Consider the following 24,622-nt stretch of genomic DNA (forward strand, 5'->3'; position numbering starts at 1 on the left):
ACCGGACCGGCCACTGTCTCAAAGTTTCGCGAACTCACCTTCCCTCTCCTCTCCTCTTCTCTGCTCGCCAAACCCTGGTCTGCGAAACCTTGCACAGCTGTTCGTGCATTTTACGGAACGCTCGTGAGGAGAAAGTGGCGGAGGAACGTGGAAGAACCGATTGGAGTGGAGAATTTTCCTATCGCCATTGTAATTCATGCTACTGACCTTAATAACGATGGTAATCTTTGTCGTACGTCGCAGCAATCGGATATATGTGAAATTAAAAGCAAGTAAAAATGTAATGAAAAATAACGTGGAGAAGGTGAGATCTAGCAAACGGCTATTAGTCTAATTACGTGAACAACATGTTCATGTAATTAACGTCGTTATAGTAACGTATGTATACATGTAACAACATAGTGAGCATCACTGAGGAGGATTTCAATGACTTATGCTGATAGATCATTTTCACGTAAATTCTATTTTCATTTTTACGCTCTTTGTAATCAGATCGTGGATGTTAGCGAAAATTTAGTCGATTTGAAATTAATTTGAAGAATCACGGAATAATCCGGATGGTTGTCGATTATCACTAGAGTTCGACGAAGTACCGATTAGTAATGTGAAGTGGAATGAAAAAAATCATTGACCTGGATTAGATGGACGAATCGTCGAGTAAGAATGTTCGTAAAATTTCTATTTTCGTTCGCGAATGAAAGGTGATTGACAGTCGTCAAGCTAAGGCGATAAAGTTCTAGTTTGAATTCCTGGATTAGACGACAATCGATTTCTCCTGGTTTCAATGATTTGAAAAACGTACGACTTCCTACGGCAGGATTTAAAAAAGAACTTTCAACCGGACGATTTCTCTCCAAGAGATTCTTTTCTTTTTTTCAAATACAGATTTTCACTCTGGATCTGAATCTACGAACCCGAAAGGTAAAATTTCGATTTTCCGATTGCTTCCGTCGCTCCAATTTCAAAATTGCTAATTTTTCTTTTCTTATAAATAACTAGTAAAAAAAAAAAAAAATACCGAAAGCTAGAATTTCAAAATCCCAAAAATCGGCTTCCATGTGCATCGTCGATCGATGGATTTCTATCGATCTGTGCCCAATCAGATTCACTTCCGTCATACAATTTTACGATATACAAAGTTCCAACAAACTAATACCGTTAAAGTATCGAAAGGCAGAGGTTGGAAATTCTTAGAATCCAGTGCCATATCCGTTGGCAATCGGTTTCCATTGACCTGTACCCGACGATTCGGAAAATGTTTCGATCAACCGGGGGAGAGACGCTGAACGTCGCGACGGAAGAAGGCGAAGGCGAACGCGGGAAGTAGGTCGGAGAGAAGTGCCGGTCCTTCGTCGGAGACACGAGGAGCCGCTGACTGAGCGCCTTCGTCAGTCTCGCGAAGATATTCCGGGAGTCAACAGGTGCGTAGGAGCAGGCCTTCTCTTTCTGCTTCTTTAAAAAAAAAAAAAAAAAAGAAGAAGAAACATCTATCTTTGATCCTCACGTTCCACGCGAATCGATCGTTCGTCAATTTCGTTCTTTACGCGTCTATCATGCGGATCTAACGACGTATCCACGTTATAATCTTCCTCCTTTTTCCCTCGTTTCTTTTTTTATTCTTTGCCTATTACTTCGTGCGCTCTCTCTGGACACGATCTTCCCACTGGATCTTTGACCATTGGATCAGCTGGATCAGCACGATCGAAGACACGCAAAAATGGACAGATTTAAGGTATTTATTCTTTTTGAATTTGCGCGTTGCTAAGACTTGACGTACAGGTATCTTCGCAAATTTTCTACAGAATTTTGTTATTTTTTTTTAATTTAACACGCTTTAAAGATTTCATATGTAACGTTGATTTTGTTCCGTGACAGAGGTCTTGTAGTTCTTCGTGATCTTGTATATAGATAAAATTTGCCGTCTATCGACTTTGTTAAGTATCGTGAAATTTCTGACATTTGATGCGTTTTATTTGTTAACAGCTTTTTAGTATTCCTTCGTTAAATCTCCGTTAGCGTTTTGCATGTAATATTCTTCTAACTTTACTTCCTGAGTTCTCTGTTTACTTTGTAGTCCCTTGAAATAGTGTTACGACTTGCTACTCAAGCTTCTCGAACGTTTCTTACTTTCGATATCTTCTTTTCTTCGAGTTGCAAGATATTTCTCCAGCACGTCGTTCTTTTCACTGCTCACATTCTTGCAATCGCAAGACAAGCTTCCACTGTATCGGCCGCTTTTATCTCAAGCGTAAAAGCGATTCTTTATTCTCCACATCTTAACAAGCCTATGGAATACGTAAACAGGTAAACGTTCCTCTTACGCTTTTCCTTCACCTTCGTCAAATAAATCTTCGTCTCTTTAACAATGATTTCTCGCGAAACAACATTTCCAACAGGCATTTTTAAAGCCTGCGCATCTCCGTCGTATCGCAAAAATAATTCCTCTCGTTTTTTAAATTATTGTCAATTTTCTACATCCTTCTTCCGGTTCTTCCACCTCGCAGTTTCACATTTTTACCGATGAACGCTCGGAGGCGATTTCAATCGAAGAATCACCGAGCAAACACTGGAGCAGGACCAAGGAATTAAATAGAAATAAAAAAGAAAAGAATAATCGTTAATTGGCAGAGAATGAACGTCGATCCGCGAGCTTTCTGGAGCGGAAACGCAATGTGACACGGATCGGGGGCATCGCAGTCCGCGTGGATCGTGCGCTTCCTTCGCCGACACATTAATTGCGTATCGTTCATTAGTTGGACGTTGCAATTTTCATGTTCCCATAAGCTCGATAATGCACGAACCTTCAATTTCACGCTTCAACGATGTACGTATGTTCACCAACAGACTGTTAGCGATCTATGATTATTTATCCTTCGTGAGTTTCTCAGCCATACGATCAATTACCATGTTCGATTTTGGATAGTTAGATCTGCATAGTTCGCAAGAATCGGAGTATTAATTACTTTTAAAACTATAGGTTTTTTATATCGTTCCTTCGAAAAAAAAAAAAAAATAGAAAAATGGTTCAGAACTTGTCCCGATTAATTTATCTATATTACGTCCTACTTTCGAAATTTTATTTTGCATTGAAAAACGCTTATCTTAGAAACCTCGAAAACGAAGAGAACGGGTATATTGTAACCCTATTCAACGAAGGAAGATAAGACTCGAGAATCATAAACGTTCATGAACATAATCGCGATGTCGTAAAACGATGAATGGAGACTTTAAATTTGCAGACTTTGAAGTATTACGAATCAACGAGTATTATACAAAAGAATATATTCATTCGATTAGGCGATAGGCGAAAGAAGGCTATTACGATAAGAAATATTTAAATCGATATTAATCATGGATTAATCGTTTGCTTCGTCAGCACAAAATTAATACGCTACGCTCAATTTATAACGACTTTTACGAACATCTTTATACGCCATTTCCATCATTACGATTGAAATTAAATTCACCGCAACAGAGAAATAATGCAGATCACTGGTTTTTACATCGTCGAAACCACAATTTCCATCGAACTAAGTTCAATTCTACCGAGGCACGACTATCCGTATCCAAGTGGAAGAATAAGAAAGAACTTAAGATCGTTTCGTACCATTTGCGAACATCATTGCAAATACCATCGCAATCCACGACCAACAGAAAACCCATTCCACTTTCCTTTGCATATTTCAACACAAAGATGGTTGCTGCAAAAGGTAAAGAGTCTCAGCGAGGTCGTGCACGCGTTAAGGTCACGAGGGGTTCGATCGGTTAACAGTTTCTCGGCACCAGCCGTTCGGCCGTGAATCGTCGAACGAAAGTCACCAGAATGGAAAAAGTGGATCGTCTCGTCTTCAACGCGTGGACGCGACGCGTGCAGGCCGATCGTGTGCGAGACGTGCCCGGGGAAAGCACGTCGTTCTGTTTCACTTGTTGATGCGAGACCAGCCTTCTCGGTCCAATTGTTAATTTTATTTCGATCCATCTTTATCGTCGTCTCTTCGGTGTCTTCGTCTTTATCGGTATGTTCGAGAACCGCACTTACATTTCGTTCCGTTATTTTTGCGTTATTATTTGAAAAAATTAAACGGTAAAAAATGGTCGAAGAGTTTGGACGAATTCCGAGATAATCGAAGACTACAAGGGAAATAACACAATTCATATTTTCCGTCCATGTACGAAACAATTTTAAGATTATGTTGTCGATTAATGTTATGTTACTAGATTTGAATTTTTATTTGATTTTGATACTGAACATGCGCTTTTCCACCCTCTTCGTAACTTTGAAAATATCGTTAGAATATTGAAATATCGAAGATATTAAAATATTGCTTGTCTTGATATTTATACAGGGTGGTTGGTAACTGGTGGTACAAGCAGAAAGGGGGTGATTCTACGCGAAAAAAGAAGTCGAAAATATAGAATCAAAATTTTTCGTTCGAGGCTTTATTTTCGAGAAAATCGACTTTGAATTTTCGCTCGGTACGCCTGCACTTTATCGCGTTTCGTTATAACGGATCTCACTGTAGATCGTTGTCTCGATTGACGTTACTTTTTAAATTTTTAAATTTAAAAATTTTTAAATTTTTAAATTTTTAAATTTTTGAATTTTTAAATTTTTAAATTTTTAAATTTTTAAATTTTTAAATTTTTAAATTTTTAAATTTTTGAATTTTTGAATTTTTGAATTTTTAAATTTTTAAATTTTAAAATTTTAAAATTTTAAAATTTTAAAATTTTTGAATTTTTAAATTTTTAAATTTTTAAATTTTTAAATTTTTAAATTTTTAAATTTTTAAATTTTTAAATTTTTAAATTTTTAAATTTTTAAATTTTAAAATTTTTAAATTTTTAAATTTTAAAATTTTTAAATTTTTATTCTATATTTTCGACTTCTTTTTTCGCGTAGAATCACCCCCTTTCCGCTTGTACCACCAGTTACCAACCACCCTGTATATTTCGCTTTTATCAAAGTTTATCGGATGCGTGTTTGAATTTAACCGATTCTCGCCACTTTTAGCTACTTCATGTCGAAATATTCCTTCTGAATCGTGAGGTAACGTTGAAATAGAAAATCAGTAAGAGCGTATTTGTCGCGTTTCTTTTCTTGCGATATTCAACTAATTATTAATCTACGTGGAAATTTTTTAATGGATTTTTTATCGTAAAATTGTCCGATGAAAAGATTATGCGCTTTTTTTTTTGTGTCTCCGTTTTCATGGACGATATACGCGATTTTTAAGTTTCAAGCAGTAACTGTGAATCGAGCGATTGAGCTGTTCATCGTGATTTTCTCTTCGTTATTTACTTTTTATTTCATACACTTATATATTTTTATACTCACTCGTGCTAGCTCATGCTTCAATCTTTTTCCTTCTATTCTTGCTCGTGCTATTTCACATTTCTATTAAATCTAACGCTCTATCCGACAACAAATATCATTTCGTTTTAAAGCGCAATAATCTCAATGTCGGTCGTTTTCACGCATCAGCGTTTTCAATGGATAATGTTTGTTCCAACCTGATAAAATATGAGCGAGCAATGTCCAGAAAATTGCTGCGATTTGTCGATACTATTCAGTTCGTAAAGGAAATTTCAATCATTGAATAAGTAGTACGTTATCTCATTGTCATTGTCGTCAATTCGACAATTTAATTTTACAAACATAAGTACTTCGCCATGTCTAATCGATTTATATTTTCTCTCGTTACGATTTAAACGAAGCTTTTCCAACCATTTGCGAAATTTTACTCCTCCAGACTTTTCTTCATGTCGCAGCCACATCAAGTCGATCATTGGTCGTTGCAACAGACCGTTGTATCGCCTGAACGACATGGTGTTTCCTCGATGAATAATCATGGGATTTATAATAGAAAGTATCTAGACACTCGGTTACTGCATCGCTATTTTCTAATCTTCGCCGAAGAATCCGGGAGATTTCAACGAGCCATTAAATTTCTCTCACCGCGATTGCCTCCTGCGACGCGATTCTCGTTTCTGTGAGGCGCATTCGTCTTTCAACGCAACTTCCTCGGCATAATTCATTGCAAGGTCGTGCGGTAGATGTTAGCGGAAGAACATTTAGGTGCGAGACTGGTGGATCTTCATTTGCATTACACTGGTGAAACTTTCGTTCTAAAATAGCTACATTTCAAGAGAAGCCTAATGTATTTTCTTCTTTCTGTTTTTTTTTTTTTTTTTTTTTGGAAATTAATATCAACGGAGGGAAATACGATTGCATTAATCAGGACATTTTGTAAAAATTCGATCGACTCACGAAATTGTAATTTCGTGACATTTCACAAACGCACGATGGCAAAGTCTCCGAATTCCGACACGGTAGATGATAATGTAACTGTACTTTGAAAAGTATAGAACCGCAACTACACTCATTTCCAAAATATAACGTGTAAAGGTACACGTGGAAAAGACTATAACAGAATTTATCAGTTAAATCGAACGTGTAACTTTATAAATGCGCGATCACGATGTTCCATTCAAAAAGAACACGATGGTAAATTTGCAAATTACTACGATAGAAATCGATGTCTGTAACTATTAATAATTAACGAGTAATTTCTCAAATTACATTTATATCCTGCAATCAATCAAATTCATAAAAATTATCGCAAAGATATAATAGCAGAGTTTAGCATTTAAATCCGATTTATACTTTCTCGTGGCAATTTTTTCTATACTACGAAGTATCTTGGCAGCAAGGCTGATTCTACTTCCTAAAATAGTTTAGACAACTTAGGCTTACTAGGAATAAAGAGGAGGCGTAAAGGAGAAAGTTCGATGACTCATAAAGCGTAATACGGATCGCATGTTATTCCTCTTTTGTTCGATGCAATTAAACACGTCTTTTTTGCTGATTCTGAACTATCCTTCGAAAGTTAGTTTCGCGAGTTAAGAATTTTACAAAAGGCTCGCAAATTCCTCGTTTCTCGTTTTATAGAAAATTTTCTTCTCCATCGAGAGTAGACGTGGAAATTTTATTCATCTGCTGTCTTTTTTTCTTTTTATCAACAAACAGCTTGAACGACGAAACGTCAACGAAAAATATCTATCATTGTTGGAACTTTTTAAGATACGGATACTTGTCGAACGAAACTAGTTTGCAATGCTACACAGAGTTTATAATTCATTCGAAATAATTTCTTTTGATCTTCGAGCTTGGCTCGTTAACATAGACACAGTTTCGACATTACTGTTTTGGTACTCAAATTTTTCGATCAGGTTTCACTGATAAAAAATTCCGGCGGCGCGATATGAAAAGTGAAAGTGACCCTAAAAATCTTCGAATCACTGTCACCAAGCCGATCGCATCTCAAACCTTGCGTTTTCAGCTTTACATACATCACTGTGCATAAGTATTTCTTCAGCTGGTGCAATTTCATCAAAATATTATTTTATGACGGTAATACGTTTCGTAAGAAAGAGATCAAGTCCGATCAGAATTTACTCTGACCCAAACCTAATTAAAACTTAATTTACATGCAATGTAAATTACCCATTCGATGTAAACTCACCTATTTCCCATTGTAGCAACGATCTGTTATAAAACGAATTTCTCATAATAAAGTCGACGATAAATTCAAACAAACTTCCCACTTTCCACTTTTCTCAAACTAATCATACGCTCGTTAATCGCAATCACGCGTCAACCTAATTGTTTCACCATCTTTCATTTATTACAGACGTATTCACACCCACTTAAATAGCGAAATCATGAAACTCGCCTATAAAATCTTGACACAAAGAGTCTAAATAGGCTTCGTGAGCATAATCGAGCACGTAACATATGCCATACAAAGCTGTACGTAGACGTAACGCGTAAAAGCATGTAGCTTGGGATCGAGGAGGACATAATGGACTTCCGGTAGGCCCGTTTCCATCCAGATACACGGCCATGTAACGAATGAATCGTTACATAAACTGTATTCGTAGTTAATCCTTCGTACTTACTGCCAAAAATTAATTATCTTACGTATCGTTATTGGTTAATCTTAATTATCGTCTAAATTAATCTACTAATTTCTGATAATCTTTCAGAGACCTCAAACTTAGACACTTTACTCGCTTCAATGGCATTTCTCAAACTTGTTTCTAAATATATCGACCACTACATAATTCTGCAAAAAGTATTTCCCTCGTTTCAGGTGACGTTCATTCTGGCGTTGATGACACTAGTCATCATCCACATCAGCACGGCTGATCTACCGAAACCCAGCTACGCTAGAACGATGCTGAAAGTATCACGAAGCCTTCCAGGCGAAACAGAGGAGCTGAAAGTACGAACGAGCGAAGGGAACGTGGCAACTTTGATCGTGAAACGTCGAGACAAATCCTACCCCGAACAACAAACAGCGAACGAGCCTGCTAAAACTCTTCAAGATCCTGAAAATCCTAATCCTCGACTAACCAACGAGAACGCCACATCGTCGGACGTATCTGAATCGATAAAAACCGAACCAAAGACCAAAGAGGACATCAGAAGATTGGAAGAGGCTCAAATACAGCAACTCAGAGCGAAACTGTCAGACTCTGACAGCCAAAGTGGCTTCTCCAAACTTGAGAACGTATCCACGAACGAAGAGACGAACATCGGTGAAAAGATTCGACCAGTCAGAGAACAGAACATCGATTACGGAAGCTGGACGCCTCTGGGTACCGATGGAAGGGCTGTTCAGCTTCAGGAATCGACGACGGAGGAATATCTGAGCTGGAAACCTCTTCAAAGTGATTTGAAGACGACTACCGAAGAAAGGACCAATTACGCCAGATTCGATCCAGCGTTTCCTGCAGGTGGACTACTTCTGCCGCGACATTTTCAGGACAGATCGGAGAGGAAACTGCAGTTGGCCGACCAGAGCGAGGAAAAGACTCGCTACACGTTTTTGCCTCATCAGATACGATCTTCGAGAACGAATATCGGGGCAAACGCGTCCAAGAACAGAGATGGCAAGAACGTGCCGCCAGAAGTAATCGTCAGGTCGGAGATAAACGTGAAATCAAATCCAAAGAGGTCACCTATGACGCTGGATAGGGATGGTACCCCTGTGATTCATGGCAAGCGGGTTCCCGACGAACCTATCGATAAGATTCAAACGTGGCGCAACGCACGAGTGATTAACAATAAATTGATACACGATGCAACATCTACGGACAACCTGGAAACCTCTTCGAGTTTTTATCCGGCGGAGAATGCTGTGGAGAGGCAGAGGTTCGAGAGATTCTTCAAGAACGTTAACAGGAGGTATGTCGAGGGTATAAAGATGAAAGAACATTTTATAATCGAAAAATAGAGCTGGCTTCTGTTGCACACGTTGAACTAATATTATCGGTAGTTCAACCAATGAAATTATTAGTAACTGAACTAGTTTATTATTTTGTTATTATTATTATTATTATTATTGGTAATAGCAACAGCGGTAGTACGTAGTAGCAATTGAACTAATATTATTAGCGAAAGTTCACGAGTCACGGGTTACGAGTTAGCTACTTGGTTATATATGCTTCGAGGAAATACACGATAAATATCGATATATTTTTCGTCAATTTGTCCGATAGATACGGCAAAGACTACGAAGAGGAAGGGAGAAACGTGTTCTTCGAGTGGGATCCAAAGAACTACAAGAACGAAGCGTTGAAAGCAGAGGTCTACGAAGCAAGAACAGACAATTACCGAAGCAACTCTCACAAAAGGATGCTACACCCTGACGGCGTGTCGATCTATCCAGTTTCGCAGCTCTACACCCCGGAAAGTCAAAAGATCGCGCCAGTCGCCTTGAAGCCTGGCGCCAGGGCACCGGTCCTTCAATATGCTCATCCAGAATTGGGCGTGCAGCCTGCAAAGATCCTAAAAAACGAGAAAAGAAGGCCGGACAATTTCCCGGAGAACCAATACTCCTTTACCGAACAAAGACAGAAGAAGAAGTACGTCTTAAACGACAAGAACATCGTGGACACTTACACGACGAAGAATTATTACCCTAATCAGCATTTCTATGGTCTGAAGAGACCGAACGACGCCCCATTTTGGGTGAAAATCTCGGAGAACCTGAAAAATCAATTCTCCAATGGCGTGGAGAAGGTTTCGCAGTTTACTCGACCAGTGATCGATCCTCTGGTGGAAGCTACGCATAAAATTTCACAGAATTTAGGTCTTTCGAACGGCAAAGAGGCTGAAGACAAGGTCGGCACTGTTGCTTCCGGTAGCAGTATCCTGATTCCAGCTCTGGGACTCGTGGCATCAGGAGCTGCTCTCGGAATCGGTGCTGTCGCTGTTGGAAGATACCTAGACGTTGATGTTCTAAAGAGATCTAACGAAGCTCTAGGCAGCGAGGTGGAATATCAACGAGCTTTGGACGCTAGTCAGCTAGCTACTCAGCCTTTGTTGAGAGAAGCGGATCGACAGAATAATGGCGGAGACTCGGAGCAGGTAGACAAATATAGCGGAACCGTGTACTTCCTCGAGAACGTAACACCGAACGAAGAATTGAAAGTTGATCGCGATGGTGGAAATTCAAATAATCGGAACGGAGTTTTGTTGATCGTGAAGGGAAATGGGAAAGTAGAGAACCAAGAGACTAAGCCGGAAATGGAGGAGAACAAGCAGGCGACGGGATACTCGAGAAGGAAACGAAGTCTCGATTATTTGGACATTTTCCAAGCGGAAGGGAATTTAAAGAACCTAATCAGAAATAAACGTTTGCAACGAAAGGGACCCGATTCGATCAGCGAGATCGTAGAGATCGATCTTCCTTCTCGCGAAGGTAGCATCGACGTCACGGAGTTTCTTATTCCAAATAGAAAAGCGAACGACCGAAGTAATTCGAAAAAGAACAACGAGGATTCTGCTATTTTGATAATCGAGGATGGCTCCACGCCTTTGGACTTCCTCCAGAAAAATCTGGCTAACGATGTGTCTGATAAAAATGATTTGGTCAGCCTGGAGAGGGTAGTAGAAGGTTCTGTGAGCGACGAAAAAGGGTCTGTAGACGGAAGGGGCGAAAGACGAAGGAGAAGAAGCATCGAAAGCGATCAGGAACTGGAAGACGCACTTCAGAATCTGGAGAACGCAGAGGTTGCTGAGGTAGCTCATATCGATGGTGACTGGACCAACACACCCTGTGCCAAAAGGATATTCTGCGACGCTATGATCGAAAGGGGCGCAGATGCGGTTATTTTGATGGAGAAAAAAATGGCTGGTCTTTTAGGCTTGTGAGTATCACGTCAACATTCATATCGAACTATTATGATCATTTCGAAAAATTATTACGACCTATAGAATTATGTAACTTGGTATCGAATTGTGTTATATTACAGTTAGTAGAGAATGTTACAGTCAGTTACCTATAAAGTTTTACTATGATACGTAGTTTCAGAACCAAACTATCGCGGTATTTTCCTAGCATTGTTATGGTACACAGCTTTCAGATTGAACTATTATGGTTGTTTCCAAGAATTATTTTCTTTTTAGCAAAAAGGTGAACGTAAAGTTACAAAACACACGGGAAGTTGTTTGTTCGTGTGATATAATGACGGTTCTCGCCAATTAGCATATTATTTTGTAGCTGGCTATGTTTGGTGTACGGCCTTTCGGTTTCGTAGATCTGAGAAATGCCGATAGACCTCTTTTCTTCCTCTTCGCCGCTTCTTTTAGAAGAAACGAGTCTTTTTACGGATACGTACTCCTTCTAGAGAAAGTAACGCATTTTAAAAGCTTCGCCGATTCGTCTACGAAGATGTATAGATTTTTCAAGAAAATGGTAATCGGTTTTACAGAATGGAAATGCACTAGAGAAACTACACGGTGGAATGGACAGTAGAGATACAGTCCATTTATCTGAACTTGTCCGAACAATTTACAGATTGCAGTTCATATAATAGAATTACTTCTACCTCCTACTAGGAGATCACGTTCAGATCAATGATTTTTCAGACCAGCAAACGTTCAATCGATCGAATATGAAATAAAATTTCGTTCGGATAAACCGAGTTCTACTGTACGCGTTTCAAGAGCGAATCGACGTTACTCGCGTGTTTAATTTACAAGAAATACCGTATCATCGAATCATTGGAAACAGATAACTTAATTCTTTAAATATTCATGAGTGCCCAGTGAAAATCGATCGCACGGTCGTGATTTCCAGTGAAACTATGCTCGAAACGAACATGCAGCTATCTCGGGGTAGAAATCGTTTACGATCGATAACCAGGAGCGAGGAATGAAACGTTCAGATTCGAGATCAATTTGTCATCGTTTAATTTTCTATCGTTTCTTACGCGGGGCTTTTCCCGTGACACACGCGTACATAGTCTGGCTCGTCACGAAGGTACACGACGTGCGCACGCGCTCGCGCACGCGTGTATGCACAGAGTGAAATTGTGCTAAGAGGTAAAAGTCGAATCAGTCAGTAGGACGTCGCCGGCGAAAGCTGGGAAGAAAGTTATCTGTTTCTCGCTATGGTTCCGTCCAGCCGGCGAGGTTCTTTGATTTTCACGACTCGTCCCGGGATAATGGCTTTGTTTGAACTGGTTTCAAATGGAAAGGAAATTGCAGATACTATTTCAAGGATTTGAAGAATCGATCTGGAGTATTCTTTAGATAGAGGCAGACTTTTTAAGGTTCTTTGTCTTTTTCAGAAGCTCAGAAAATCTACATTTGTTTTGCCCGAATATCTACATATTCGTTTTAGAAAAAGTTAAAGGTCAATGTTGCAAACGGTATTCATCGTCCTATGGTATCATTTAGTTATTTCATGTGGCTTTCGTACGACTATAAAAATTTGATAGGAATTTAAATTACCAAAATAAAATGTAGAATCTGATAAAAAGGACGCTTCATTGTGAATAATTTCAGCCACTCTACGTGAATTTAAATACGCTGGTATACACAACTTTTACGCTACATAGCCTTGCAAGGGATTAATTTCTCCATTTATTAATCGCACCTATTCGATCAGACTTTCTAACTCGTCAATTTCACCAAAACAACTTCGATTTATCGTCACAATTCGATAGGGTCAACTTTCGATTCTACCATCTGCTTGTCATCGTCTTTTTCATTCGATCCTACGATTTATTAACGATCCAATTACACATCGTTCCGTTAACTATCAATTACACCGTGCCTATCGATAGTCTGGCAAGATCACGGTCGCCTCGGGCTTTTTCTAACGAATTGCCGTCAACCATCGGCCATTAATCGCTTGAATTTGCGCGATGTTCACAGAATTCAGCCGGGAGCAGCTGTCCAAGTGTCCAGCCACTTCCAGCAGGTCATGGACGCGGTAAGAAGACACGATTGTTCGAGCTTTCTGTGTCCCCAGGCCAGGCCAGGAAACGTTTTCTTCTAAACAAAAGAAAAGAAGAAAGAGGAAGAAAGAGAACTCTTCGCTTAGATTCCTCTTGTAGATTCGTCGACGGACCGTGTACTTGCCCCCCGTCCTCAGCATCGGAGAAAAGCGGAACTGAGAAATTGTTAACTTCGCGACCGGTGAAAGCATTCGCCGTATAGTTCGATTCGAGTGATTCGGGATCCGGCGATTCGACTCGCACGTTGATTTGGTTTTAGAGACGTTTTCGAGAGTTACTTTCAATCAGAGCACGAAAAGTGGGAATTTTTTTCAATCGGAGTGCGAACGTTTCGATTATTGGGATTCCATTCGAGGTGATAAAGGTTTGGCTGTAGTTTTTACAAAATTTGATGGCTGAGATTCGATAGCAGGATTAATTTGTAGATCAGGATCTAAATTATTGAGATTTCTTTGAACGCGTAATAGAAACTGCATTTTTCTCAATTATTTCCTCGATTTGACACAAATAAATAGAATCTGGATGCCCTTAAAAGCATAAAAGAAGCTTGACTAAATGACAAAGTTCGTTCGACTTTCAGTCAATTTAATGGGACTTGCATTCATGTATGTATGTAATGGAACATTTATTTTAAATTTCTGAAGCTCAGCAAAGTTTTTAATAGAACAGGACGAAAATGGAATCACGAATAATCTCTGTGAAAATTGTAGGGAACATTGCGAACTGATCGTTCAGTAAAAACTGTACATATTTGCCACCTTATTTAATATAAACTTAGGCTGGTAATTTAAGAAACTAGAGTTAATTGATTTCTATGAAACTCGAAACGACATAGCTCAAACTTGACCTAAATTATTCGATGCTATTAGATTGCATTGTTTCAAAGCAATGAATTAGATAAATCGTTTGAATTACGTTTTAATTAGTTTGGGTCAAATTTGAGCCTTCATTGGGTCCTTTTCGAAGGAATGGATTTGGCTTGAGAAATCTGAATAGATGGATTGATTTCTTAAGAAAAATCGACAGACAAATTACTAATCGATATGTATAATATTCTTAAGCGATATATTTATTTTGTTTCTTCCATTTTATCGTTTCACCTGCCTAATGGAAACAGCCTTAATTTGTAAAATAGGAATAAATTATACTTTCTTGCAATACTTCTGGTAAGATCATTTATTCTCTTGCTTTACCGACTGCAAATAATTATCTGAATGGTACATTACCGTATCACATGCAAGAAGGAACTTTAACCAATTTTATATACAGATTAATACTATTATATGAAATAATTTATATAGAAATCCTTATCTATCATTTATTCTCCTCATCTAATTTGCTCCTAAATAATATTGATATACGTGAGTTTTCGTTTTAATTATATGCCCATAATTTTCTTCAAAAACTGAAACTTATTTTCCTCGTTTAAAACGAAAATAAGATCGAGACACGAGAAATAAAAGAACAACAGTAATAACTAAAATGAAAGTTGATTAAAGCAAATAAAAGTTAATTAAAAAAACTCTCAAGTTACCTTTATCCACGTACTGCAAACAAGTGTATATCTACAAACGTGATCCAACGTTTCGTATCCAATTTCAGCAGCGTATAAATGCGAACGAAAACGTAGTACGTTCCATGGTAAAAGTTTCTCAATAAAGACAATTAATTATTCAAGGAAGAAGACAGAAGTTAGTCAGTAAGCACTTAACTTGAAGACAGTTTGCTAGCAGGCGAAGACGATTAAAAAAATTGTCTATCCTCGTAGACGCGAAACTTCGAAGCTTGCACGTTTCCAAGTTGCAACATTTTCGTATGAAAAAAGGTGCTGAGGTGGTTTTTCACCTGCCAAGACGGGCATGCGCACGTCTTCTTTCGTGTAAAGAACGAGAAATTCGTGACAGTCGTTTGATCGTGCAGCTCGCGTGCGTGCACTTCTAACGGACTTCGACACAGGTAATTTCCTAAATGTTACTCAATGTTTCGCACATCTCATGGGGTACTATGCAATAGAAAAATGTCATAAGAATTAAACTATACAGTAACTCTCCAATTTTATCTGGGAAAGTATATTCCAGTTACAGAATCATCCTAGATACTTATAAAAGCTACATCGGACGAACTTTCACGGTCAGTTACATTTCATTATAAAAGATATAATCATTCTATAAAATTTTTAATATATGTTACTATTCAATGAACGTAAGATTTTATACAGAATTTTACAAAATTACACTACTTATCGAATAGATACTTTGGTATTCATATACTCTCATAAGATTTTTTTTATCCGAAAGAACAAAACTCTATTACGAAAGAATTCCATAAACAATTGAAGAATTTGATACAGTGACTAAAAAATTGAATCGTCTACAAAACTTACATTTTGTATAAGCGACACCAAAGATTCTTCTGTTGATGATTTCTTCATTGCTCCCAATTTGTCATCTTAACATTCCTAAAAAAAATATGAAATACAAAATTGTATTGTTTGTTTTAAAATAACAACAAAATGATGACATTAGTATGACTAATATAATAGACATCCGTTCTTTTATTACATAATATACAAGATCATAAGGTTTTTTATTTTATATAATTTCTGGATATTATATTCGCCACTTAAACAAATTTCTCTGACAACATTAATTTCCAGTAATAATTGTAATTATTGATGAATTATTTCCTCCAATTAAATTTTTTTATTTGCAAATTTTGATGCACATCCGTGAAAGGAAGACAGTATGGACTAACAACGTAGCAAAAACGCGAACAATCCCCGTCTTTCTTTCACTTCCACGAATGTTGGAAGTAGTTATGAGTAATTACAGACGAATAATCGTAATAGCCAAAATTAGACATAACTTTGAGAAAGACACTGAACTACATATTCACGAATAATTAATATCATAATAAGCATTCTGACTGAGCAAAGCGACATGCGCTGTGAAAAACGTCCTGATAGTTTTTGAACGTGAGAACAGGTGGTTCAGTTACGAGAAAAAAGGCCCCTATGGATACCCAACGAGGTAATTTTAAATATTAATTGCAGAATTCTTTGTTTTACCACCTTAAAAATAAATATTTTTAGAAATTATATTTTTAAGTAATCATAGAGTAATCATAGATTCTGAAATATTATTTAAGTACCTCTTTATGATAGATAGAGATATAGATTTAAACAATGTGTACGCTTGGAATTACAACCTGCTGAAGTTTATGGGTATCTGGCCGGAAGAGAGGAAATGGAACCGATCTTCCAGTTACCTCGTTCTTTTACCATTTCTCACGATGATGTGCTTCGCATGTGGCCCACAAACTATTAATCTTTCGATAATCGCGGGTGACTCTGATCTGGTGATTGAGAATCTATCGAATAACATTACCTTTATGGTTTCGATTATGAAGACTTTGACTGTTTGGATCAACGGCATACGTAAGCATTTCAGAAAATTAATAAATATGGACATATCATTTTTTTTTAAATAAAAGTACTACCACATATGCAGCTTATAAATCTCATTGTACTGTTCTACTTTATCATATTCTCTCATCTATTTACGTTATATTTTAAAATATTCTTTAATCTTATTCTAATTGTTACACAAAAAGATCTATCAAGACGTATTCTATCTGCCATTTCCTCCTCTTCCAAGCGTTAAAGTCTCTGCTAGGATATATGGCCAATGACTGGGACGCAGTGACGACTAATATCGAACGAGAAACAATGGTGAATACCGCGAGGATCACTAGAAAGATTACAATAGGAAGCACATTGATGGTCAACATCGTAATTCTCGCTTTTGTGCCTGCACGATTGTCTAGCATGAAAAACAACGACATTGCATTATTCCTTCGTGGCTATTACCCGTACAACACTAGCATCAGTCCAAATTTCGAATTGACGATGATCGGTCAATACGTGGCTGCCATTTATGCTGCAAATACGTACACAACTGTAGATACTCTCGTTGTCCTGCTGATTTTCCACGTTTGCGGACAGCTTTCGATTTTGAGGCAAGATTTAGGGAAGGTTGATTCGTACGATAAGAAAAATATAGAAATGAAGATGCAGAAGATTGTCGAAAAGCATGAATATATAAATAGGTTCGTATTAAGGAAATTTGTTATTTTGTTGAAGATACTAGGGAATATATACAGCGAAGAGAATAAATTAGAGTAAGCGTATACATGGAATGTTAATTTTCGATGTTTAAGTTCATCAATGTAAAACCATTGTATATTCGTCTTGTTGCTGTCATTTGCTAACTATTAATCTTGTCATGTGTACAACTAAGGTTCGCGGGAAGGATAGAGAATTCCTTTAACATGATGCTTCTGTTTCAAATGCTGAGTTGCACCATTCAGATATGTTCTCAGTTTTACCAAGTTATTATGGTACGATGAAAAACATGCCTTTTTTCAAGTGTATATAATATAAAAAAATTTCAAAAAGCATTAAAAAATAATACATCATTTTTCTCATAATTTAATGTGCAGTCGTTAGGAGAGAATACAATGGAACACATGATTTTGCAAATTTCGTTCCTGTTGATATACGTAGCTTACGTGATGTTGCAACTGTTCCTATATTGTTACATGGGAGAAAAACTAGCAGCCGAGGTACTTTTTAGAAAAGAAAAATGAATGGATTGTCATATCTAGAGGTGGGAAATTATTAAAATGGCAATTTTTTCAGAGTACAGAAATAGCTAACACAGCCTATAATACCAAGTGGTACGATTTACCTCCCAAGAATGCAAGAGGGCTTGTAATTATTATGTGTCGTGCCAGATCTTCACCCTTACAAATTACAGCAGGCAGATTTTGTTCCTTTACTTTTACACTTTACTGTCAGGTAAGTGTAAACGAGTTATAATACAATTTACAGGTAGTATTTTTGTGTACTATTTTTTCGGAAATGAAGATGATTTTTGATCTTTTAACTGGACTGATGTATGTCGTTCTATGTCATATGAAGGGGTTTGTGGAGGCAATGGGCTTAAAAGGTTGCATGTCATCTCATTTCTAGAAAAATTCTGCAAGTATAAACAAACGATATACGCTATTCTATTGGTCATAGGAAACTGTACAACTTTTCCCTGATTATTTTTTTCTACTACATAGCATTGGGAAAATACCAAGGAAAAAGGTGACTAATAAACACCCTACAGGTTTAAGATTTAGTTTCGATATAAAATAAATAGATGAATGTAAGTCTTTATATGTGAAAATATTCCAAAACAAGTTCCGGAAAGAGCAGGGATTAGAAAAATATGTAATGCAGATCTTCTATCGAGTGTGTGAAGATGAATAATAATCAAAAATATGTATATACATATAAAATATCTCATACGTATATAAAGATATGCAGAACAACCTTCTTTTTGTGTTCAGGTCTTAAAAACGTCGATGGGGTATGTTTCTGTTCTACACGCAATGAAAAATCAATAATAGACGATCCCATACAACTGTGAATTTTACAACTGGCCATAAACTTGATGAAAGAAGCGTTAAGAAAAGAATAGTATTTAGTATATATCTCTAAGTGATAAATTATATCTCGAAGCAACGGGAATTAAAATGACGAGACAAAAAATTAGGCACTGCGTAAAGTAATAAAACAATTGATTATTAAAGAGATTCCTCGGGAAACCTTGAAGATATTATTTTTCCCTCTTTGTGCACATCCATATTATTCCCATCACATTTGTTGAGAACGAAGAAAAATTGGCCACCATTTGCTTTGACGAGTACAGATAAAAAATGAGCAGGCTTCCCGGTTTGCTGGCAAAACATTGCACGTATGTGTAGTTTAGTGAAGTTTGGTACGATTGTTCCTGGATCCTACGCCAACGAGTTGAACCTATTCGATATACCTATACTTGTACTGCATAAATGCTTTTGCTATACCCATTTTATACCAAACTATCAACACACATATCAGCAAAGGTTTACAAAAAGTATGTGGTCTGAAGTGACAGCAGTGAGGTGAGTACACAAGTTAGCGGAATGATTTTCGCGTCATTCGCATCCCCTATGCTTGGTTTATAAATTCGTGCGTGGATGCAAGGCAGTGACAGTCACGCGTGTGACACGAGCACATGATTTTCTGTGCTTCCAGGTCAGACCAGTGGTACGCTAGTAGCGTCGGAGCAGAGTAGAAAGCATTTGTGGAGAGTATAAGGGGAGCTTTTTTTAGTGGGTTGATATTAGCATTTTGCAGTTCCACATAATTCATATTACGCACAGTACGCGTAACGTGGTATTTTTGCTGTCCTTCGAAAAAATAGACGAAGCTAAGTAATATTGTCTTCTAAAAAAAAAACTTACCGTTTGGATTCCTCCTCTAGATTCGGCTAACCGTGTACTAGCCCCCCTCGTCTTTAGCCCTTGGAGAAAATCGAAACTAAGAAATCGTCAATTTGCGGCCGGTGATAGCATTCGTATAGTTCGATTCGGGTCATTCGAGATCCGTTCGTTTTTTGGTTTTACCGACGTCTTTGACATTTACCTACAATTAACAAAAAGTGAAAATTTTTATTCGACTGCAATGTGAACGAATTCATGGTGATATAGGTATCAATAAAATTTGATGGCTCAGATTGGATAGTAGGTTTAGTTTAGTGATCGAAATTTGCAATATTTCTGGCGGAATCGTTTATCCTCCTATTTTATCGACTGTAAATAATTGTCTAACTTGTACATTACTGTGCTGTATGCAAAAAGTAATCATGTTTGTGTGCAATTTAATAGTATTATATAAAATAGTTTATACATCACTATACCCTTTCCATCTTTTGACAATTTTCTACCTTATCTTTTTAATTAAGAAGGTGCTTTCTTATCCTTATTATTAAATGAACCTTCATCTATCTGATATTTTCCTGACTCAATTTGTTTCCATATAATATTGATACGTATGTGTTCTCGTCTTACTTACATGTTAAAGATTTTCTTAAAACATTGAAACTCTATTTCCTGGTTGAAACCATAACAATATCGAGGCACGAAAAATACAAGAAACGCAGTAATAATTGAAATTGAAATTGATTGAAGTAAATTAAAGTTAGTTAAAAATGTCCTACGTTACCTCTGTTCATGTACTGCGAACAAGCCTCCGTTTACAAATGTGAAGGAGTTTCGCATCGAATTTAGGTAACACATAAATGCGAATAAAAACGTAGTATGTTCCACGGCAAAAGTTTCTCAATAAAGTCAATCAATTATTCAAGGACGAAGACAGAAGTTAGTCAGCAAGTACTTAAGTTGAAGACAGTTTGCTAGCAAGCGAAGACGATTAAAAAAATTTGTCTATCCTCGTAGACGCGAAACTTTGATGTTTGCACGCTTACAAGTTGCATCATTTTCACATGAAAAAAGGTGATGAAGTGGTTTTTCACCTGCCAAGACGGGCATGCGTTCTTCTTTGGTGTAAAGAACGAGAAATTCGTGACAGTCATTTGATCGTGCAGCTTGCTTGCGTGTACTTCTAATGGACTTCGACGCAGGTACGCATTTAACGATATTTTCCTAAATGTTACTTAATGTTTCGCACATCTCATGGGGTACTATACAATAGAAAAATGTTATAAGAATTAAATTATATAGCAACTTTTCAATTTTATTTGGAAGAACATTCACAGTCAGTTACATTTCATTATAAAAGATATAATCATTCTATAGAATTTTTAATGTATGTTACTATTCAATGAACGTAAGATTTTATACAGAATTTTACAAAATTACACTACTTATCGAATGAAGAAGTGATAAAGTGATTAAAAAATTGAATCGTCTACAAAACTTACATTTTGTACACGTGGCACCAAAGATTCTTCTGTTGATGATTTCTTCATTGCTCCCAATTTGTCATCTTAACATTCCTAAAAAAAATATAAAATACAAAATTGTATTGTTTGTTTTAAAATAACAACAAAATGATGACATTAGTATGGCTAATATAATAGACATCCGTTCTTTTATTACATAATATACAAGATCATAAGGTTTTTTATTTTATATAATTTCTGGATATTATATTCGCCACTTAAACAAATTTCTCTGACAGCATTAATTTCCAGTAGTAATTGCAATTATTGATGAATTATTTCCTCCACGAAATTAAATTTTTTTACTTGTAAATTTTGATGCACATCCGTGAAAGGAAGACAGTGTGGACTAACGACGTAGCGAAAACGCGAACAATCCCCGTTTTTCTTTCATTTCCACGAATGTTGGAAGTAGTTACGAGTGATTACAGACGAATAATCGTAATAACCAAAATTAGACATAACTTTGAGAAAGACACTGAACTACATATTCACGAATAATTAATATCATAATAAGCATTCTGACTGAACAAGGAGACATGCGCTATGAAAAACGTCCTGATAGTTTTTGAACGTGAGAACAGGTGGTTCAGTTACGAGAAAAAAGGCCCCTATGGATACCCAACGAGGTAATTTTAAATATTAATTGCAGAATTTTTGTTCTACCACCTTAAAAATAAATATTTTTAGAAATTATATTTTTAAGTAATATATCATAAAGAGAAAAAGAAAAGTTATAGGTATATTTAACCTTACGATCGTGAAATGTTTTTTAAGTACACATTTATGATAGATAAAGATATAGATTTAAACTATGTCTACGGTTGGAACTACAATATGCTGAAGTTTATTGGTATTTGGCCGGAAGAGAGGAAATGGAATCGATCTTCCAGTTACTTCATTCTGTTGCCGTGTATCGTGATGGTGTGCTTCATTTGTGCCCCACAAACTATTAATCTTCCGATAATCGCGGGTGACTCTGATCTGGTGATCGAGAATCTATCGACTAACATTACTATCACGATTTCGCTTATGAAGACTATGGCTGTGTGGATGAAAGGCAAACGTAAGCATTTCAAAAATGTTTTTTTTAACAAAAATACTACCAAATATCCACTTTGTAAATATTATTCTACTATTTTATTCTATTATATTCTGTAATCTATCTAAATTATATTCTAAGACATTCATTTATCTTATTCTAATTGTTACACAAAAAGATCCATCAAGACGTATTCTATTAGCCATATTCTTCTGTTGCAAGCATTAAAGTCTTTGCTGAGATGCATGGCCAATGACTGGGATACAGTGACGAACAATGCCGACCGAGAAAAGATGGTGAACATCGCGAGGATCACTAAAAAGATTACGATAAGAAGTATACTGTTGGCCAACATCGTAGTTGTAGCATTTTTGCCCGCACGATTGTCTAGCATGCTATACAACGACAAAGAACTGTTTTACCGTGGTTACTACCCTTACAATACTACGATCAGTCCAAATTTCGAATTGACACTAATCGGTCAATTGATGGCTGCTCTTTATACAGCCATAACATATACAACGGTAGATACTTTTGTCGTCCTGTTGATTTTTCATGTTTGTGGACAACTTTCGATTCTGAGAGACGATCTAAGGAAGATTCATTCGTATGATGACAAAAATGTAGAAATAAAATTACAGCAGATCGTGCAAAAGCATGTATATATTAATAGGTTTGTATTAGAAAACATCGTTCTTTTGTTGACGATGGAAAGAAAGATTGAAGAAGCACAGTAATGAGTATGAATTATAATCAGAAGAATCATGAAATACTAAGTACCGAAATTAAATTCGAGAATTTAAAATCTTTCTAAGTCCACCTTTTACTTTCTTTCCCTTAACCTATAAATGCATAATGTTAACATCTGACAATTATTAATCGCGTCGTATGTATATTTAAGGTTCGCGGAAACGATAGAGAAATCTTTCAACATGATGCTTCTGTTTCAAATGCTCGGTTGCACCACTCAGCTATGTTCTCAGACTTATCAAGTTCTTATGGTACGAAGAATAAAACATTCATTTCCAAATGGATAATGCATTGTCGAAGGATACAGCAAAAAGTATTATAATAACAAAATAATACATCATTTTTCTCATAATTTAATTTATAGTCACTTGGAGAGGAAGCAATAGAACATATGATTTTGCAAATTACGTTCCTGTTGATATACGTAATTTACGTGATGTTGCAATTGCTCTTATATTGTTACATGGGAGAAAAGCTAACTGTCGAGGTACATACTTTTTATAAATCAAAAATGGATCAATCGACGTTTTGATAAATAAAATTTGCAATTTTTTTCAGAGTACAGAAATTGCCAACACGGCGTACAATGCCGAATGGTACAATTTACCTCCCAAGAATGCAAGATGGCTTGTAATTATCATGTGCCGTGCCAGGTCTTCACCCTTACAAATTACAGCTGGCAGATTTTGTTGCTTTACTCTAGTGCTATACTCTCAGGTAAGCGTAAAGCGGGTATAATTCAATTAACGGATACCAATTTTCCTAAAATTCTCTGGATAAATTGCGACGTATCCGAGAGATACAATGACTAATTTATAATGTTGTGCCAATTTTTGGACAGAGATTGTGTCCATATGAAAAATGTTCAATTTTATTCAAATAGTTGCAATATAAGAATTCTATATACATGTAAAATATAGGTATCCTGTTTGAGAGAAGTATTAGATGATTCTTGCTGCAATTCTGTCAGGACAGATTCTATCCTTGGAAGATATGTATCGATAAAGTTTAGTTAGTAAATCCTGGAATACATCATATGTAAGAGATATAAAAATATCCCACAAATTGACTGCTTAGATTCTAGCGTATTAAGAGAGGAAGATATATCGAAAAGTAGAATAAATGCAGCGGTGATGTATTGATCTTAGGACATAGAATTCTAACCGAGGCAAAAAGTAGATATATAATATTACGTTAAGAGAAATTAAGGTATACACAGAGGATCCACGTATTTACCAGCTGTAGGTATATGTGTATACGTCCCAGACATGTCAGAGGAATATAGATAGGAGTAAATCTATAGATGTGACGATATTCCAACAGAAATTTGGAAATGAGTAGGAGTTAGAAAAATATGTAATGATATCTCATATTTACATAAACGTATACAGAGCAATCTTTTCTTTGTGTTCAGGTCTTAAAAACCTCGATGGGGTATGTATCCGTTCTACTCGCAATGAAAAATAAATAATGTACTTCTGCAAATTTTACAACTGTCTATCAACTTGATAAAAGAAGAGCTACGATAAGAATATTTTAGTATATTTCTCTAAATGATAAATTATATCTCAGAGCAACGAGAATTAAAATGGTGAGACAAAAAATTAGGCACTGTGGAAAGTAATGAAATTATTAATTACTAAAGAGATACCTCGAGACCACGAATACTTCTCACAAAACC

The 24,622-nt window shown here is 36.6% G+C and overlaps 3 protein-coding genes across 3 annotated transcripts; all 3 read left to right on the forward strand.

Annotated features, from left to right (window-relative positions):
* Positions 1-1,373: 1,373 nt before the first annotated feature.
* On the forward strand, positions 1,374-14,477 carry LOC117234023. Its single transcript, XM_033494841.1, has 4 exons — positions 1,374-1,732; positions 8,157-9,253; positions 9,568-11,220; positions 13,235-14,477. The coding sequence occupies exons 1-4, from the start codon at positions 1,718-1,720 to the stop codon at positions 13,356-13,358; spliced, it is 2,889 nt and encodes a 962-aa protein (XP_033350732.1). The 5' UTR covers positions 1,374-1,717; the 3' UTR covers positions 13,359-14,477.
* Positions 14,478-16,330: 1,853 nt separating this feature from the next.
* On the forward strand, positions 16,331-18,036 carry LOC117234207. Its single transcript, XM_033495194.1, has 5 exons — positions 16,331-16,346; positions 16,409-16,753; positions 16,974-17,424; positions 17,616-17,715; positions 17,818-18,036. The coding sequence occupies exons 1-5, from the start codon at positions 16,331-16,333 to the stop codon at positions 17,962-17,964; spliced, it is 1,059 nt and encodes a 352-aa protein (XP_033351085.1). The 3' UTR covers positions 17,965-18,036.
* A 3,887-nt stretch (positions 18,037-21,923) lies between these two features.
* On the forward strand, positions 21,924-24,622 carry LOC117234208 (odorant receptor 4-like). The gene is made up of 6 exons (XM_033495195.1): positions 21,924-22,215; positions 22,414-22,924; positions 23,078-23,192; positions 23,306-23,428; positions 23,500-23,658; positions 24,356-24,622. The coding sequence occupies exons 1-6, from the start codon at positions 21,936-21,938 to the stop codon at positions 24,410-24,412; spliced, it is 1,245 nt and encodes a 414-aa protein (XP_033351086.1). The 5' UTR covers positions 21,924-21,935; the 3' UTR covers positions 24,413-24,622.

The sequence above is a fragment of the Bombus vosnesenskii genome, unplaced genomic scaffold (assembly GCF_011952255.1).
Source record: "Bombus vosnesenskii isolate JDL3184/JDL3185 unplaced genomic scaffold, Bvos_JDL3184-5_v1.1 scf7180000013302, whole genome shotgun sequence".
Classification (NCBI taxonomy): domain Eukaryota; kingdom Metazoa; phylum Arthropoda; class Insecta; order Hymenoptera; family Apidae; genus Bombus; species Bombus vosnesenskii.

Coding starts and splice junctions, on each gene's coding strand:
- LOC117234023 (XM_033494841.1), top strand. Junction 9,254..9,567: donor TTCAAGAACGTTAACAGGAG/GTATGTCGAGGG, acceptor TTTGTCCGATAG/ATACGGCAAAGACTACGAAG. Junction 11,221..13,234: donor ATGGCTGGTCTTTTAGGCTT/GTGAGTATCACG, acceptor CGATGTTCACAG/AATTCAGCCGGGAGCAGCTG.
- LOC117234207 (XM_033495194.1), top strand. Junction 16,754..16,973: donor TGTTTGGATCAACGGCATAC/GTAAGCATTTCA, acceptor TCCTCTTCCAAG/CGTTAAAGTCTCTGCTAGGA. Junction 17,716..17,817: donor AGTTTTACCAAGTTATTATG/GTACGATGAAAA, acceptor TTTAATGTGCAG/TCGTTAGGAGAGAATACAAT.
- LOC117234208 (XM_033495195.1), top strand. CDS start 21,936: ATGATAGATAAAGATATAGATTTAAACTATGTCTACGGTTGGAACTAC. Junction 23,193..23,305: donor AGACTTATCAAGTTCTTATG/GTACGAAGAATA, acceptor TTTAATTTATAG/TCACTTGGAGAGGAAGCAAT. Junction 23,659..24,355: donor CTCTAGTGCTATACTCTCAG/GTAAGCGTAAAG, acceptor CTTTGTGTTCAG/GTCTTAAAAACCTCGATGGG.